At 41.4% G+C, this 17,229-nt stretch overlaps 1 protein-coding gene across 2 annotated transcripts in view; it reads left to right on the top strand.

The window, feature by feature from the left end:
• Positions 1 to 268: 268 nt before the first annotated feature.
• The window catches only part of tarbp1 (TAR (HIV-1) RNA binding protein 1), a 35,517-nt gene continuing 18,556 nt past the window's right edge, over positions 269 to 17,229 (top strand). The window contains exons 1-14 of one of the 2 annotated variants that reach the window (XM_034184685.1): positions 269 to 1,268; positions 2,587 to 2,684; positions 2,779 to 2,848; positions 3,050 to 3,204; positions 3,324 to 3,376; positions 3,466 to 3,563; positions 6,956 to 7,091; positions 7,167 to 7,263; positions 11,043 to 11,132; positions 11,215 to 11,386; positions 11,485 to 11,748; positions 14,583 to 14,677; positions 14,781 to 14,939; positions 15,020 to 15,249. In XM_034184685.1, the coding sequence (XP_034040576.1) occupies positions 365 to 1,268; positions 2,587 to 2,684; positions 2,779 to 2,848; positions 3,050 to 3,204; positions 3,324 to 3,376; positions 3,466 to 3,563; positions 6,956 to 7,091; positions 7,167 to 7,263; positions 11,043 to 11,132; positions 11,215 to 11,386; positions 11,485 to 11,748; positions 14,583 to 14,677; positions 14,781 to 14,939; positions 15,020 to 15,249 (2,621 nt within the window). In that variant the 5' untranslated portion in view covers positions 269 to 364. Of the gene's footprint in view, positions 1,269 to 2,586; positions 2,685 to 2,778; positions 2,849 to 3,049; positions 3,205 to 3,323; positions 3,377 to 3,465; positions 3,564 to 6,955; positions 7,092 to 7,166; positions 7,264 to 11,042; positions 11,133 to 11,214; positions 11,387 to 11,484; positions 11,749 to 14,579; positions 14,678 to 14,780; positions 14,940 to 15,019; positions 15,250 to 17,229 lie in introns of both variants that reach the window. The other variant, XM_034184683.1, reaches the window with a different exon arrangement.

Here is a 17,229-nt window from a genome sequence, read left to right as displayed (position 1 = left end):
TCACAGGGGGTCGTTTTGACCGTTGGGGTTTTACATAATTATTGTATGCCCTTGCCTTACAATATAAAGCGCCTTGGGGCAACTGTTTGTTGTGATTTGGCGCTATATAAAAAAACTGATTGATTGATTGATTGATAGATCCATATATCTGAATTGTATCGCATATGTGGAATATTTTGAAAAAAAAATTTTTATTATTGCAGGATGAGTGCCCGCGTCAACGCTTCTCTTCTCTCGCGAGAGTTTGAAAGTCACGTTTGCGGAAGTTTACGTCTCAAATGAAAAAAACGTGACCGCATGGAGCTGAGAAAAGCCGGCTTGGAGCGCCTTTAACGCTTTTTTATGAGATTAGTAGCCCTCGAAAATGCATTCAGTTTTATTGAACGCTGTTTTGTCGTGTAGTCCGGACTATGACGCGCTCTTTGACGCGCTGATCTGGCCGCCTGACACTTGTCCGGAGCCGCAAAGGGTTGAGGCGCTCACAGCCCTCATCGAGGGGATCGAACCGCTTCTGACGGACTCTTCCGCACCGGACGTGTCTCCGATCGCAGCTGAGACAAAGCAGCGCATTATAGAGCGGATCGAATCAGTCATCTGGACCCGGTGTGTGCCGCTGCTGTCAGCGGAGGCGGGTCAGCTACAGAGGCGGTGCACCGCTGCCGTGTGCGCGCTGTTGAGCGCGTGTGTCCCGCTGTGCGCTGAGGATGCAGCGGGCCGGCTGGTTCTGGCTGTCCTCTCTTCACTGCAGGTCTCACACGACGATCTGCCCGCTAGTTCCGGACCAGTCAGTGCAGAGGTGGCTAGTGACGTCATAGCCGCGCTGTTACCTTCGCAGTCGTCCAACGAGCAGCTGGTTTTACGCGCGCTGTCTGCTGCTCTGTCATGCATCAAAACACTCCCCGACGCTTTGGTGTCCAGGGTTACAGCAAGGCTGCTTTTGACTTTCCTGAACTGCTGCAGCGGCTCGAGTTTAGGCGTCATCCAGAAACTGATTCTGGATGATCTGTGCCACTGGCACGCCTGTCATCGGTCACCTGTGGTCACGGAGCGCGCGCTGCTGTGTCTGACCGTCCTGTCGGACCACCTGTTCACACCTCGGGGGAACCTGCCCGACCCACGGCAGCACCTCCAGTTCTGGAGGATGGTTCAAGATGGACTGATGCACAGAGACAGCGTGTCACGCAAGAGGGCGCTGTTCCTGCTCAAAAGGTGTGTGGCCCTGTCAGAAGAGGAGGGGATTAATTTTCCCCTGCATCCATCTGAAGAAGGTAAAATTCTCAGATTTGGATGCTTCAGACGTGCTTTGTAGTGAACAACACCTTTCTTTTTTTTAAAGATTACACTTTTCTTTGCATAAACGTTACCTCGTTTGCAGATGACACTTTTCTTCTTTCGGCTGCTCCCGTTAGGGGTTGCCACAGTAGATCAATTGTTTCCATCTCACTCTGTCGTCTGTATCTTCCTCTGTCGCACCAACCAGATCTGCATATCCTCCCTCAGCACATCCATAAACCTCCTCTTTGCCATCCCTCTACTCCTGCTGGCTCCATCCTCAGCATCATTCTCCCTATATAACCTGGGCCCCTCCTCTGCACATGTCCAAACCATCTCAATCTTGCCGCTCTGACTTTGTCTCCAAACCATCCTACCTGAGCTGTCCCTCTGAGATGTTAATTCCTAACCCTGTCCATTGTTGTCATTCCCAAAGAAAATCACATCTTCAGTTCTGCCACCTCCAGCTCTGCCTCCTGTCTTTTTATTAGTGTTACTGTCTCTAAGCTGTACAACATAGCTGGCCATGTAAACGTTCCCCTTAACTCTTGGAGATATCCTTTGGTCACAAATCACTCCTGCCACCTTCCTCTACCCACTACCCTGCCTGCACTGTCTTCTTCACCTCTCTACCACACTCTTCATTACTTTGGACAGTTGACCTCCTTTTTGTTTTGGCTTGTTTTACGCCGGATGCCCTTCTTGACACAGCCCTACTCATTTATCTGGTCTTGGGACTGGCACTCATAATGTACTGGCTGTAGAACCCCATGATACTTCATCGAGGACACTTTTCTCTTCTTTGCATAAACATGTTACCTTATTTACAATTGACACTTTTCTTTCTTTGTGGACAATGCTTTTCCACAGATGGTACTGTTCCTTCTTCATAAATGGTACTTTTCTTTCCTCGCAGATGGTGCTTTTTCTTTCTTTCCAAATGACTCTTTCCTTCTTTGCAAATGACTCTTTCCTTCCTCACAGATTTTTCTTTCTAAGCAGGAGACGGTTTTTCCTTCTTTGAAAATGATGCTTTTTTTTTTCTATGCAGATGATGCTGTTTTCTTTTACACAGGTGATGTTTTTTCCTTCTTCGTAGATGATACTTTTTCCTTCTTTGTAAATGACGCTTTTTACTTCTTCGCAGATGATGCTTTTTTCTTATTTTTACAGATGATTTCCTATTTCGTAGGTGATGCATATTCCTTCTTTACACATGATGCTTTTTCTTTTTTCGCAGATGCTGTTTTTTTCCTTCTTCACAGGTGGTGCCCTTTTTCCTTCTCGATAAATAATACTTTACCTTTTTTGCAGATGAAATCTTGTTTAAATGGGCCATCGATAAGATCCAGTTGCTTAGAGATTTCTGGCAGGATTATGTGCTTGTGATGGAGACCTTGGAGGAAAGTCAGGTAAGAATTCTTAAAAGATTGATGACTCATTACCAGTTTTGTGGTAGTTGGTTTTCTTTACATTCGTGATTTTTCCCTTCTCCTGCCTCTGCAGGTTCATGTTGTCCGACCAGTTCTGAACAGAATAGACACTCTGATCCAAGCAACGCAAAATGACTGTCAAGGTAAATTAATTCTTGGTTATTGTTTTTACTGTGCAGATATCTCACTGAGGTCAAAGAATTTCTGTTAGGAATATTGCATTATTGTATTTGGTTATTTATTTCTTTAATATAAACATGTAAATTTTGGCTGAATAGAAAGACATTATGTGAAGAGCTGATCCTGGTCTCGAGCTTCGTGTTAGTTTTATGTCCGTCTTCTAGCATCAGGTTGGTGTCTCTTCCACCCCTCCTGGCTGCTGAGTGTGTATCAACGCATGTTTCACAGTGAGAATAAATCTCTGATGAGAGAGGGAGTGTGTCATCTCCTGCAGCTTCAGGTTCTCCAGCAGCCAGACTTTGCCTTGGCCTTCTCTCAGGTGCTGCACACTCCCACATTTTACAGAATGTGAATTGCATTATGACTTGGTTTTTTTTTTCATTATGTTTGTGAAAACAAATTGACTGAGATTTCCTCTGCTGTTGTTTTGCTCCTCAGTTTATTGTCAACCCTTTTATGGATGTTCTGTGTGAAACTTCGCTCTTCCACAGGTCAGGATTTAAAATCAGTCAGTCAAAAAAAGATGTACCTGTGCTGAATGGACTTGTACCAGCCATATTCAACTCTTGTGTATTTTCAGAGGTGTTGGGCAGAGCGTTGGAGACTGTCCTGAGCTGGGTGCAAAGCTCCACGTCTTCATGGCGACTTTCTTTGACAGCCTACCATCAGAGCATCACGGTCAGATCAGAGGAAGAGATGAGTTGCAGAGATTTTATATTAACGAAGCTTTGCTGCATTAAAAAAATACTGTCCTGGTCAGAATTATTGGCAGCCCTCAGTTTTATGTGCAGAATATAACCTGTATTCTGAAATAAGTTCAAATGAAAACAAACAAGAACAAAAATTCAAATTAGCCCAATTCATATAATCACAAGGTTTAACCTCTTAAACCCTAAAATCCCCAAATTTGGGGACTTGCCCTGTTTTGGAACATTTGAACACTTATAACTAACCAATGCTGACACCAAAATACACTTATTATTCATCAAAATGTCAAGTGAAGTCTCCTCTACAAAAGTATCCACTTCAATCACATATCAACTAACCACAACTGAAACGCCAAGCAAATAAAGACATAAATCGGAATTCATTTTTTGGGGAAAAAAAAACTCATTTACTCCTACCAAGTATTATTTACTTTCAGTTTTTTGCATACACAACATCCCCTAGGACCTGTCTTTTAGCTGATCCAAACTTTTGCATTTTTTGGCCTTGTACAATCAATCAATCAACTTTTTTCTTATATAGCGCCAAATCACAACAAACAGCTGCCCCAAGGCGCTCCACACTGCAAGGCAAGGCCATACAAGCAGAGAAATAAATCAGAATGTATGGGTATGTGATTTTGGTGAAATAGGCTCTAGGGCTTAAGGGGTTAATTAATTATCCAACATCACTGAGCACCAAGAACAAATGAAAGGGATCAGAGGGATGATGCTGGTTGATATTTTGAGACGTCATATCATTTGGTTACAAATGGTTTACAGATTGATATAAGCAGTACATTGATGCTATAGCCCTACTGGCTGTGGAAAGTGTGTTTATAGGGCTATATTTTTGGTGCCATTAAACTTTGACTAATGTGCGCATAATGTTAAGAGGAAGGAATACTTCTGCTAAGTCTGGCAAAAATTTGATAACATGTTTCAGAGTTATTTTGTAGACAGACCTGCCTATACACATAAGCAGTTACAATACCCTCTGCTACCACCAGGGTGCAGTGTTTAAAAAACCCTTTCATACAGACATATAATACATACACATTGACACAATTATTGACACCCTTTTAAAGAATTTACAGTAAATCACTCTTATCACTGACAAGTTGGGTTGGATACATGAACATTTCCAAGTAACTAAATATGTTGTAATCTTAAATTTCCCGTGGGACTATTAAAGGATTATCTTATCTTGTGTCTTGGACTTAGTTTACATCAATCACTAATAAATACAAACAGTATGATGCTGTATGGTAAATCTGTTGAGTAGATGGCAAGCAAAAACTGAGTGACTGTGTGTGAGACGAGTGAGGGAAGCCACCCGTGATAACTGAATGAATTCTAAGTGTCTGTGGATGTGACTGGAGAAATGCGGAGATCAAAGTTTCACAGTCAAGTGGAGCAGAAAAGGACGTTGCAAGAAAATAGACCAAATCTAGGTGATGTAACAGGCAACTGTTGCTCTAGCCCCAGTCTACCACATCTACAACACATCAGTAGAAAACTGTAACTCCCTAACAGGCATCCTGGTGATTTGTGAGTCAGCTTTGTATTGTCACTCAGTTTTGGAGAACTGACTACTCTGAATACATTTACCATACAGTAGTATACTGTTTGTATTTTGTCATCATTGATGTAAATAAAGTCAGATGTAGACAGTGATTTGAAAATGTTCCTGCATCCAGACTCTGAGTTGTGTAAAAAAAACAAAACAACAAACAAACAAAAAAAAAAACCTCCTCTTCTAAGGGAGGTTAATGTTTTCAGTGCCATTTGTCTGTCTGTTAGCGGGATGATGCAAAAACTACAGAACCAATTTTCTTGAAACTTGGGCCAAGGAGAAAAGACATTACATTTTGAAGTGGATCCAGTTAATGCTTTGTTTACACATAGGAATGATACGTATCGAATATCATTTTCCCCTCATTTGTGGCACATTCATAACGTGGCAACGCGTCTGAATAGGGCTCTTAACAGTGCGTGTCAGTTCGTGATCTTGTTGGAGCACGTTTTTGGCTGCCAAAAAAATCTTCCAGGAATGTCACGAATCACCCTCGACTCGTGGACTTTGCAACTGAGCGTGTCGATTCGTGGTGATTACTGGTGATTTGTCATAGAGCGTGACAGCATTTGTAGTGTGTTATTGAAGCCCATACTGTCACGTGTCGTTACAAATCAACACGAAAGCTGTTAAGAACTGACACAGATTTGTAATGGCGCGCCATTAATTGTAATGCGTGCTAACAGGTTGCGACAGTTCGTGACGCCTCTGCCCTGAATCATCAAATTCAATTCAATTTCATGATTTTAAGATTTGTGGCATTCATGACTTGTCGTCGTTATGTGTAAAACCAGCATTACGCACTGATTCAATACGTTTGCTTTCTTTAACCATTGCAAGATTTGGCATAAAGATCTGTGCATTATCTGAAGAGAATAAGTCCTGAAAATGTTTGACCAATGCCCCATCGCACAATGTTAAAGAAGGTAAAAAGAAATTCCTGAGTCTGGCCCCTTAATCACATCTGCTCCAAAAGTTCAATTTCAATTCAGTTTATTTCATTTATATAGAACCAAATCACAAAAAGTTGCCTCAAGGTGCTTTACACAACTAAGGTTGAACCTTACCAACCCCCAGAGCACACAGGTGACAGTGGTAAGGAAAAACTCCCTCTGATGATTTGAGGAAGAAACCTCAAGCAGACCATACTCAAAGGGATGACCCACTGCTTGGCCCATGCTGCAGGCGCAATTGACAGTACGATTATATAGGAAAATTTTGGGAGTCCATGCTGGTGCACAGGACAGGAGGCCTGCAGAAGCAGAAACCCACTCCCACTTCTGGATGGAGCCGCACCTCAAACAAAGAGAAAAAACAGAATCAGGCAGCAGAAAGACAACAAATACAGTATAATTTGTCAGCAGTAAGCAACAAGAAGAACAGAAAAAATACTAAGGTGATCGCTGGCCACTAGCCCTAAGCTTCACTAAAAGACCCTGACTTTAGATAAAGTTGAATCCGCAACCCTCTCTGTTTACTAATAAAATGGATTAAAAGGGTAGAAAGCATAGTTTCTCAAGTGCTTATATCAAAGTTAATGGATTCATCCTTGGCCCAATCCCCATCCTTTCACCCTTTCAAGGAAACCAGTTTAGACATTGAAGTGCTGGCTGAGCTATGTGCTCTCAGTGTGCAATATCTCATTGACTGTAAATTCATTAAAGTGTGGAATAAAGTTACATGCACATTAGCATTTGTTGCCATTGATTAATTTTGGACTCAAAATTCCAGCTTGCTGATGATTGTGAGCAGGTTCCCCACATTGTCTGAGTTGTGTGTTTGTTTTATAGGTTGTGTCCTGCTCCAGCTGATCCAGCATTTGGGCTCGAAGCACTGGTGTGCGGTGCCTCTCCTCTTCCTGTCCCAGGCCCTGTCCAAACTGTCCCTGAGTCCACTGCTGGGAGTGGAGGGGCTCGCTGCTCTGAGGTACCACACTCACACAGTCAGACTGATGGACTGCGTTGTGTTGTAGATGGTCATCTTATCTGTGGTGTAAAACAGGGAGGTGCTGCGCTGCAGCATGATTACTCACCAAGTCCTGCTCAGAGCTGCAGCCCAGTGCTTCCTGCTGAACAGCGCCCTCTCCCTGACAGACGTGGTGAGACGCAATCACTGCTGAACATTAACACATGTAGCAGGTGGACAAAATAGCACAAACACCTCACCAGGTGGTCAACGGTCTTCTGGTGAATCACCTACTGTAATTGTTTTTTGAGAGTTAGCGTAGTTATTGTCAAATGAAAATGACTCAGCACTTATGGGGAAGTGCTGAGTCAGCGCCACTCACCAACAAAAGAAAAACTGCATTAATCAGAATTTTGTGAAGATGACTATAGGCTATTAAAGGAGACTCCTTTAAAACTGTTCAGTGCCTCTTCATCAAGTGTTTCTTTCAACCCCCACACCATTTTATTTACTTATTTATTTATTGTAATGATGTTACAGTATATTTTCGCCCCTGCCAGTTGGTACGATTACAGAAAAATGAATAGTTTCAAAAAGGTATGTTCAAAGATATATACTAATATTTTGTGTTGGCACCATCTGCCACCCAACACCTATACTCTGTAGCCAAAGTACATTTTTTGGAGGTGCAAATGTAAGCATATGTCAGAATCAATATACACACATACACATTTCTCAACAGTCCAGGATTACAGATGCTTTCCAATATCACAAAAAACCCCCAATATGTTAAGTGAAAATTGATACGTCTCATACACAATGGAGTGACAAAAAAAAATTCAGCCTGTGTATGTATTTTGTAATTTGAGAGGTGATATTTTCCTGAATAAATAAAGAAATAAATTCATTCATCCCAAAACTTCTAATTAATTAGATTTATTTTTTAAATTGTCTGACAGCACTAGTTTTTATACAAGCAGTTTTCTTGAAACTTGGTGGAAAAAGTTGGGCATCTGCTGTTACATTCCATTAAATGTAGGGCCAGATCCAGATATGAAAGTTAAAAGTATCATATTGTGTGTGTGTGTGTGTGTGTGTCACTGATTAACCGCCAAAACAGTGTTAGCCATATGAAAATTCACGATGGCAGGCATTTTTCCACAATTATTTTACACTTTTTGCCACATCTGTTGCCACATCTGCAGTCACATACAGAGGCACATTGGTGCACAATGTGGTTTAATAGGCTATGACCGTTGATGTACACAGGCAGCTTCTTGGAGCCTTTTGGTGAGAGCTGGATAGGTAGCAGTGAGGACTACTGCTAGTACACCATCTAGAGGATATGGCCGATTGGTGAATTAACTTTCATCAATGTTATGTTATGTGAAAATTTATAAAATATTCCATAAATGGTGGCCAGCTTGGAACATGCTGATATTCTTCTTTGAATAATTACCCCATAGTGAATACAGTGAGGAAAATAAGTATTTGAACACCCTGCGGTTTTGCAAGTTCTCCCACTTAGAAATCATGGAGGGGTCTGAAATTTTCATCTTAGGTGCATGTCCACTGTGAGAGACATAATCTAAAAAAAAAAATCCAGAAATCACAATGTATGATTTTTTTTTAATAATTTATTTGTATGTTACTGTTGCAAATAAGTATTTGATCACCTACCAACCAGCAAGAATTCTGGCTCACACAGACCTGTTCATTTTTCTTTAAGAAGCCCTCTTATTCTGCACTCTTTACCTGTATTAATTGCACCTGTTTGAACTTGTTGCCTGTATAAAAGACACCTGTTCACACACTCAATCAATCACACTCCAACCTGTCCACCATAGCCAAGACCAAAGAGCTGTCTAAGGACACCAGGGACAAAACTGTAGACCTGCACAAGGCTGGGATGGACTACAGGACAACAGGCAAGCAGCTTGGTAGAAGACAACAACTGTTATGATTATTTATTAGAAAGTGGAAGAAACACAAGATTACTGTCAATCTCCCTCGGTCTGGGATTCCATGCAAGATCTCATGAGACCAGAATAGAGCTTTTTGGAATCAACTCCACTTAACATGTTTAGAGGATAAGAACAACCCCAAGAAACCATCCCAGCCGTGAAGCATGGGGGTGGAAACATCATACTCCGGGGGTGTTCTTCTGCAAAGGGGACAGGACGACTGCACCGCATTGAAGGGAGGATGGATGGGGTCATGTATTGCAAGATTTTGACAAACAACCTCTTTCCCTCAGTAAGAGCATTAAAGATGGGTCATGGCTGGGTCTTCCAGCATGACAATGACCCCAAACACACAGCCAGGGCAACTAAGGAGGGGCTTCGTAAGAAGCATTTCAAGGTCCTGGAGTGGGCTGGCCAGTCTCCAGACCTGAACTCAAGCTGAAACTCCAAACCTGAAAGATCCAGAGAAGATCTGTATGGAGGAGTGGACCAAAATCCCTGCTGCAGTGTGTGCAAACCTGGTGAAAAACTACAGGAAACGTTTGACCTCTGAAATTGCAAACAAAGGCTACTGTATCAAATATTAACATTGATTTTCACAGGTGTTCAAATACTTATTTGCAGCAGTAACATACAAATAAATTATTAAAAAAAATCATACATTGTGATTTCCGGATTGTTTTTTTATATTATGTCTCTCACAGTGGACATGCATCTAAGATGAAAATTTCAGACCCCTACATGATTTCTAAGTGGGAGAACTTGCAAAATCGCAGGGTGTTCAAATACTTATTTTCCTCAACTGTATATGTGCCAATGAATATACAAATAATTAATGATTATGAGTTCAATGGTACATATATTTCATGAGGTGAATGATAGGCAAAGCCGACTTGAATGGAACATTCCATCTTTCACTGAATTAAATATTAATTCCATTGAAAGAATGAAAAATATTCATTATTTGTTTTATATATCTGCTAAAATAGATGCTTGTCATTTGACATTGTATGAATTTATAAACAACAGAAAAGGGACTTACATTTTGGTGTGGTGCTTCGACATCAACAGTCCAACACAAACCTTAAATAGGAGTCCAACATTGTCCTCAGTCAACTTGGAAAAATCGCATCAGAAATTTGTCCAGGTTTTCATCCTAACAGTTCTTCATGCCTCCAAGATGGCTTATGGCAGAGTGTGTGTGTGTGTGTGTGTGTGTGTGTGCGTGTTAGAAGAATTAGCACCGTCAATTAGCTTGTTCAAATCGTTGTCCGTCAGCAAAACAAACTCTGCCATTTTTAGCTAAAGGCCGCCCCCACTAGTGTGTGCGTGGGTGGGGGTCGCAGTGTGCAATGGTACAAAATGTATGGAAACAAATTTGCATGCTCGATGCAACACAACACAAATTGGACAAATAATCCATATCGTGACATACAAAGCACCAATCAAATGACAAGGATTCACTCAGCTGTTATATAATGGTGCTTGTGCGCCTACTTGAATGAGTCTCTGCTCCCAGGTTCCAGCAAAATATAATGTTATGGTGTTAAAAAGAAAGAATTTGAATTTTGGGGGGCTATGTTACACTTGAGTGATTTTGAAGGAATGTTTCTGTAATTTGATAACTATATAAGAAGCTGGAAGAAAAGGTATGGGATAGGAGTTGGGCTCCCAATATGTTGTGCTTGTTAAGATTCCCAGTCCACCCAAAGACTGGCACTCATTGGACACTTCATGCCATGGTATCTGGGGATAAGCACTGGCGCCTCAGGGCCTGTAGAAGACAATACTACTTATACTACTAAGAATACTACCTGTTATAACTCCCCAAAATGTCAGTCTTGTTACTTAAAATCATTTGTGGTTTCAGCTAAAACAGCAAGAGTGTAGGCTCATTGAGGTGTTTGTTATTGTGTCCGCCACCTGTACTTTCATGATTTTTTTCTTTTTCTCTTGATTTTTTTATTTTTTTTGCAAGTAGTGAACTGTGGTATTGGATTGTTTTCAGAGCACAGTGACGCTGGATGATGTGTTTAGCTTCCTGATGTATTTCCGCACAGATGAATCGCTGTGCAGAGGAACTCTGCTTTGGAATCAGGTATTGATGATCAGAAAGACATTTGAAGAAGCAATCATCTGTGTAGCTAGTCTGGGTATTTTTATTTGTTGGCCTACTACAGTTGCGTACCTGGCTGTTGGAAAATGAGAGTCATTTCAAGCCCTTGATTGGAGAGGGACGGCGAGGACAGCGATTTGGAGAAGGCTGTGCTGGTACAAACACACGCAAGGATGGTGTAAGAGCCTACGTTGAAGAAGAAATCTACACCTATCTCAAAGTCCCAGCTAGCACGGGTGAGTCCAAAGAGGTGGTCACAGATGCATGGTGATGAATGGTTCCGACTGCAGACACAGGTATTGTTCAGGTATTGTTAAGTTGTCACTCTCCCCAGGTCAGACTGAGAGGTTACCTGATGGCAGAGAGGCTGATAAGTTGGCCAGAGCCATTCTGCTGTGTGTAGACATGGAGACGAGTCGACCTGGAGGAGATGTCACGCACACTCTCGAGTCATTGCTGTTTCCACTGCTGGACACCCTGAGCAGACTCAGCATGAACATCTACCTGCCTCTCAGGAAGAGCGACAAGAGCCTGCAGCTCATGCTCCAACTGCTCGAACTTTTAAGAACCCCAGAGTGTCGGGACGTAGGAGAAGAAGGTTGGTAATGATGAGACTGGTCCTGTCCATGCAGTGGTTAAGTTATTAAACCAAGCAGTCCCACTCTTTGTTAGATGCAACATATAGTAGCACATCAGACTTGTCTTTAAAGTAAAACCTCACATCCTTTTATTTACTAATTGGAAGGGCACTCTGAGAGGGCATGTCTCTACCAGGGTCCCACAGTTTTCAAGATTAAATTCAAGATTCAAACAACTTTATTGATCCCTAAAAGGGCAATTCATTCTTCACACCCGATTACCTCAGACAAAAATACAGCAATTAATCCACAATTATTACTAGTTGAACGTAATTATGGCACACATCAAAATGAAATCAACCGCACATGTACATTTGATCATTTATGTACGATAACTTTGAAACAGTCCGTCATCTGAATTGAGGCAGTGAGGTTATAGGCGGCCGCAGCTGCGTGCCACGCCGCCAGGTTGGGGGAGGTGAAGGGCCCTGCAGATGCAGCCGTGTGGCCTACGGAGGGGGGAGGAGTGGCAGGGCGGAGGCAGGTGGGGTGGGGGTGGTAAGGGTGGGGGAGGGGAGGGGCGGTAAGAGAGCGAGGGGAGGGGGCGTGCGTCATGTGTGCCGATGAGATGAGTTTGTATCAGTTTCTGTCAGTGTGTGCATAATGTCTGGAGTTGCCTTGACAACATCAGACTGAAGGGGAGGGCAGAAAGATGAGAGGAGAAGCTGAATGGTTCACTAAGTCCATAAACATTCTTCTGGAGGAAACAGCGGGGCGTTTTGACCTTTGGCCTGCCATGTTCAGGGTTAAACAGAGAAACACATTTACAGCTCCTCTGAACGACCAAATCCAATTTGAGTATTCCCTGGTCTCTGACATTTTCCTTTGCAAGGCGTACATTTGCTCCAAGATGTTTTCCAACTTATGCCTGAGTTCAAGGGTTAACACATTCTGAGACTGTATCGCCTTGCCCAACTCATTAATCATGACGGACAGGTGAGGGGTCATAGTTCTGGTAGCAGTCGTCTTGCCAATTCTCCGGTAGGTCAGAGCAGCACATAAACCAATAAGCACAAGCCCTCCCACAATAAAACCAAATATAAATAAGTCTTCAACGTCCTCCACAGAGAGTGGTACCAAGCATGCAACGCGCCACTTCTCCCAGGTGTCGAGAACATAGCCCACAGGGTAGGTTCCATCTGGGCACGCAGGGTCCCCCAGCCCTGATGTCCTTGTTGAAAAAAATGGTGTCAGTAGCGTTCAGAGACCAGCTCATCAATTCCATGGTTAATCCAAATATAGTTTGAAGAATTCATAGTCCGGTGAAGTAGGGACTTTGAAGGTTAGTGCAGAGATAGAGGAGAGAGGAGGAGATGCGACCACCCTCGCTGGAGTCCCAAGCAAGACATGGGACATTCTTTAGTTTAAAGCTGTATGGCCTTTCGTATTTCACAGAACTGACAAAATTTTGTTTCTACAGAAAACCAAGACTTATAATGTTGGTTTATTTTGCTTACGTGTTGCAAAATTACAGCTCATTTTAATGAAGAGAACATATTTAGCTGGAGGGAATTCCATAGTGAATATTTTTTTTTTCATTTTAATGCCATCTACAGGAGGAAATGGGGTGTGTGCATGTGTGAGGTTTTGAGATTACCTTTGATCTGATACACTTGTGTGATGTGCCTTCACGCACGCTCTTTAAGATGTCTTATAAATCACTTCAGAGGTGTTATCTGCTTAAAACAACAGTGTTTTTAGATTTATAAGTGTTCATTTCTTGCTAACTGAATATATGAGAAGTATATTCAATTTATATGGAAATAAGCTGTTTTGGAGCGTTTTTTCCACCATCGTGGTTCATTTTGTTCAAGCTAGCAGCCATCTGACATCACGCTGCCTTTCATTACTTTGATTGGCTGTCGCCGTGTGTTTCCCAGCATCCCTTGTACAAGTCGAGGAAAGCTCACACGTAATCTGACGTTGCTGCCAAATGTAGTTCATGGCTGCCTATCACTTGAATTTCTTCCCTTCAAGGGTAGAAATTTTAAATTGTTTACAGACAGTACAAATTTTGATCATATTGACAATATCATGTTTTGAAGCTCTTATTTCACCGCTAAGAAATAACATTTAGTGCAGCAGATAACTGAATCAGTCCTTGAAATGGTGATACAAGCACCAAATTTGGCACAAATACACCTTAGACATTACTCTTTTGAAAAAACTGACTGGCCACTTGAATTTACAATAGGCAGCCAAGGGGTCAATTGAAGAATTACACAGGGGTCAAAATTTAAAAATGCCTCAATCAAATTGAAAAGTATTACACATTATTTGTCAGATCATAACAATTCCAAAAACATATAGTGTGGACTATCTATGACTGAATGTTGTGGAGTTATGGGATAAAAATGGCAAGAATTGTGGCAAAGGTTAGTTTCAGTTCGTACATGGGTCAAAAGTTAAGTTGCCCCAATTTTGGTAAAAAAATGATGCAAATTATTGGTTGAGTTAATAGGTTTAATAAATTGAATACTTTTGACTGTCTTGAGTGTTTGGTCTCCAAAGTAAAAGTCAAACAAGATCAACGTCCATTGGATTCTATGACATGTGACATATGTTACCCCATAATGTGATAACTAAGCATGATACATGGTCCAAACTATTCATTTTTAAAACTCTTTTAACTAATTTAATTAATTTAACTAATTAGTTAATAGTTTTAAGCCTCAAACTAAATTCCCATCCTTTGTCCACTCTGACAGACCACCCATACCTGTAAAAATACATTTTCGGGTAGGGGTGGCACAGCCATAGTTTACATTCTGAGCGTCTCCGCTTTTCCCAGCAGAAAACGTGAAGGTTGCCATGGAGAAAATAATCCATAAAATTGTAGATCCAGTGCAAGATTTCGTCTTGAGACGGCTCTGCGGGGAAATGCAGGAGGTAAACATCAACTCCAGAAATATGATCAAAATGTTTCTCCCTCTGATTAGAACAGAAGCCCAAAGTGGCTACGTTTGACATGCACGTTCATTGTTGTGCACAGCTGTTTGATGTGGAGCGGGCCAAGCTGTATCTGTGTGTCCTGAGGCAGCTCTCGCTCGTGCAGGATTGTACTCCTCAGTGCCGCCAGAAACACCAGGATGCATATTTCTCGAAACTCATCAAGTGCAGCCTGAGGATTCTGCAGGAATCAAACCAGCAGGTGCAAACATGAATATTCACGTCTTTTAATTGGTGTTTTTTTTATTGTTCTCCATGCTGTGTTTTGATCCCGCTTGCCAGATCCCCTCCATTGCAGTCCAGGTGGCAAAAGCAGTTGGCATGGCATCCTTAGCCACTGTGTGCAGTCTTGTAGAGCAGCGGGGGTTCGATGTGCCATCGGAGTCGGTTTCTGGTTTAAAATTGCTGAATGACTACTTCTACAGTCCTGCTTCATCATTTTCTTCACAAAGTCCCTCCTCTGTGGGACACTTTAATCAAACCCTGGTGAAACCAGATCCTGACACTTTAAGGTTAGGAGCAGATAAGTGTGACTTTTGGCCAGAATTGTTCACTTGGTGATACAAGCATCAGATTTGGCATGAATGCTCTTCAAAAATCAGTGTTTGAGAAAAAAGTGCTGGCCACTTGAAAATCCAATATGGCGGCCAGGTAGGGGTCAGTGAAGAATTTACACAGGGGTCAAAATTAAAAAATGCTCCAATCATATTGAAAAGTATAACACATTATTTGTCTGATCATATTGATTCCAAAAAAGTATAGTTTGGACTATCTGTGACTGAATGTTCTGGAGTTATACGGTTAAAACAGCAAGAATGGTGACAAAGGTCAGTTTCAGTTTGTACAGGGGTCAAAAGTTAAAGTTGCTCCAGTTTTTGTAAAATGTGATGCAAATTATTGGTTGAGGTAATAAGGTTTTAAAAATGAATACTTTGTCTCATGCTCAGTTGTCACATTACAGGGTAACATATGTCACATGCCATAGAATGGATGTTGACATTGTTTGACGTTTACTTTGCAAACCAAGCATTTAACACAGTCAAATCTCAACAATCTTACTAATTGGGACTCATCATTAAATCTTTCTCTGCTCCCGCTCCCACTCACAACCTCCAAACAAACAAACAAAAAAAAAAATCATGAAAAGAAGACGATCTCGGCTGGAGGGGTCACAGTGGTCAGATCCCTGCCGTGAACCTGTTGTATCGTTCCTGCAGAAACACGCTGGCTGTCTCCCAGCGACATGCATCTGTAATTGAGGGACTAAAACCAAGCCCTTTGCTACAGATGGTGCTATGGGAACATGTTGATAGATGTGTGAACATCCTGTGCACAAATGAGTCTCACAAAGAACAGAAAATAACACACCTGAAACGATGCAGCTCAACTATGCAGCAATCTGCTGATATGAGTCATTTTGCTGAAACATAACTGAGGCAAGCAGATGGACAAAAACACAGGCCTCTGCCTTTTAGAGGTCAATAATTCAAAGGCGGGGAACAGGTTCAAATACCAGAAAAGCAACTGCTGAGACAGTGAACTACAGAAAGTATGCACCTATCAGGAATGACAGCCAAAGAAGAAATTTTATTTTTCAGCCCTGTTTTCAAGTGATAGTGCAGCAGATAAGAGGATATTTAGAGCGGAATCCTGCAAATGGTGATACAAGCATCAAATTTGGCACAAACACACCTTAGACATGGCTCTTTTGAAAAAAACGATTGGCCACTTGAATTTTCAGTAGATGGCCAGGTAGGGGTCAATTGAACAATTACACAGGGGTCAAAATGAAAAGATGCTCAAATCATCATACTGAAAATTACACCACATTATTTGCCTGATCATAAAGATTCCAAAAAGGTGTAGTTTGGACTATCTAGTATGACTGAATGTTATGCAGTTATGGGGTAAAAACAACAAAAATGGTGATAAATGTCAGTTACAGTTTGTACAGGGGACAAAAGTTCAAGTTTCTCCAATTTTGGTAAAAAAAAAAAAAATGATGCAAATTATTAGTTGAGTTAACAGGGTTTTAAAAACGAATAGTTTGGACCATGTATCATCCTTAGTTATCATGTTACGGGGTAACATATGTCACATGTCATAGAATCTAATGGACGTTGACCTTGTTTGACCTTTACTTTGGAGACCAAACATTCAGCACTGTCAAAACTATTCCATTAATTAATTCTATTACTTCAACCAATAATTTGCACCACTTTTTTTTTATTATGTTTATTGAACATTTTAATTATTTACACACAAAAAATAGAAATAAAAAAAAATACAGCACAGATGCAAAAACATAATAAAACAGGGCATGTGTGAACAGTAGTAACAGCAAAAGGAAAAAGAAAATACACAAATTTCACAAGCCAGCCCTCTAATTTTTAAGAGTATCCAGTACTTTTTCCCAAGTCTTAAAATCCTGAGATTTCCCTTTAAGCCGAAATCTTATTATTTCTAGGTTTACAACTTCCGAAACTAACTTT

The sequence above is a fragment of the Thalassophryne amazonica genome, chromosome 13 (assembly GCF_902500255.1).
Source record: "Thalassophryne amazonica chromosome 13, fThaAma1.1, whole genome shotgun sequence".
Classification (NCBI taxonomy): domain Eukaryota; kingdom Metazoa; phylum Chordata; class Actinopteri; order Batrachoidiformes; family Batrachoididae; genus Thalassophryne; species Thalassophryne amazonica.
Note: the sequence above shows the minus strand (reverse complement) of the source record. Positions and strands in the feature narration are given on the sequence as shown.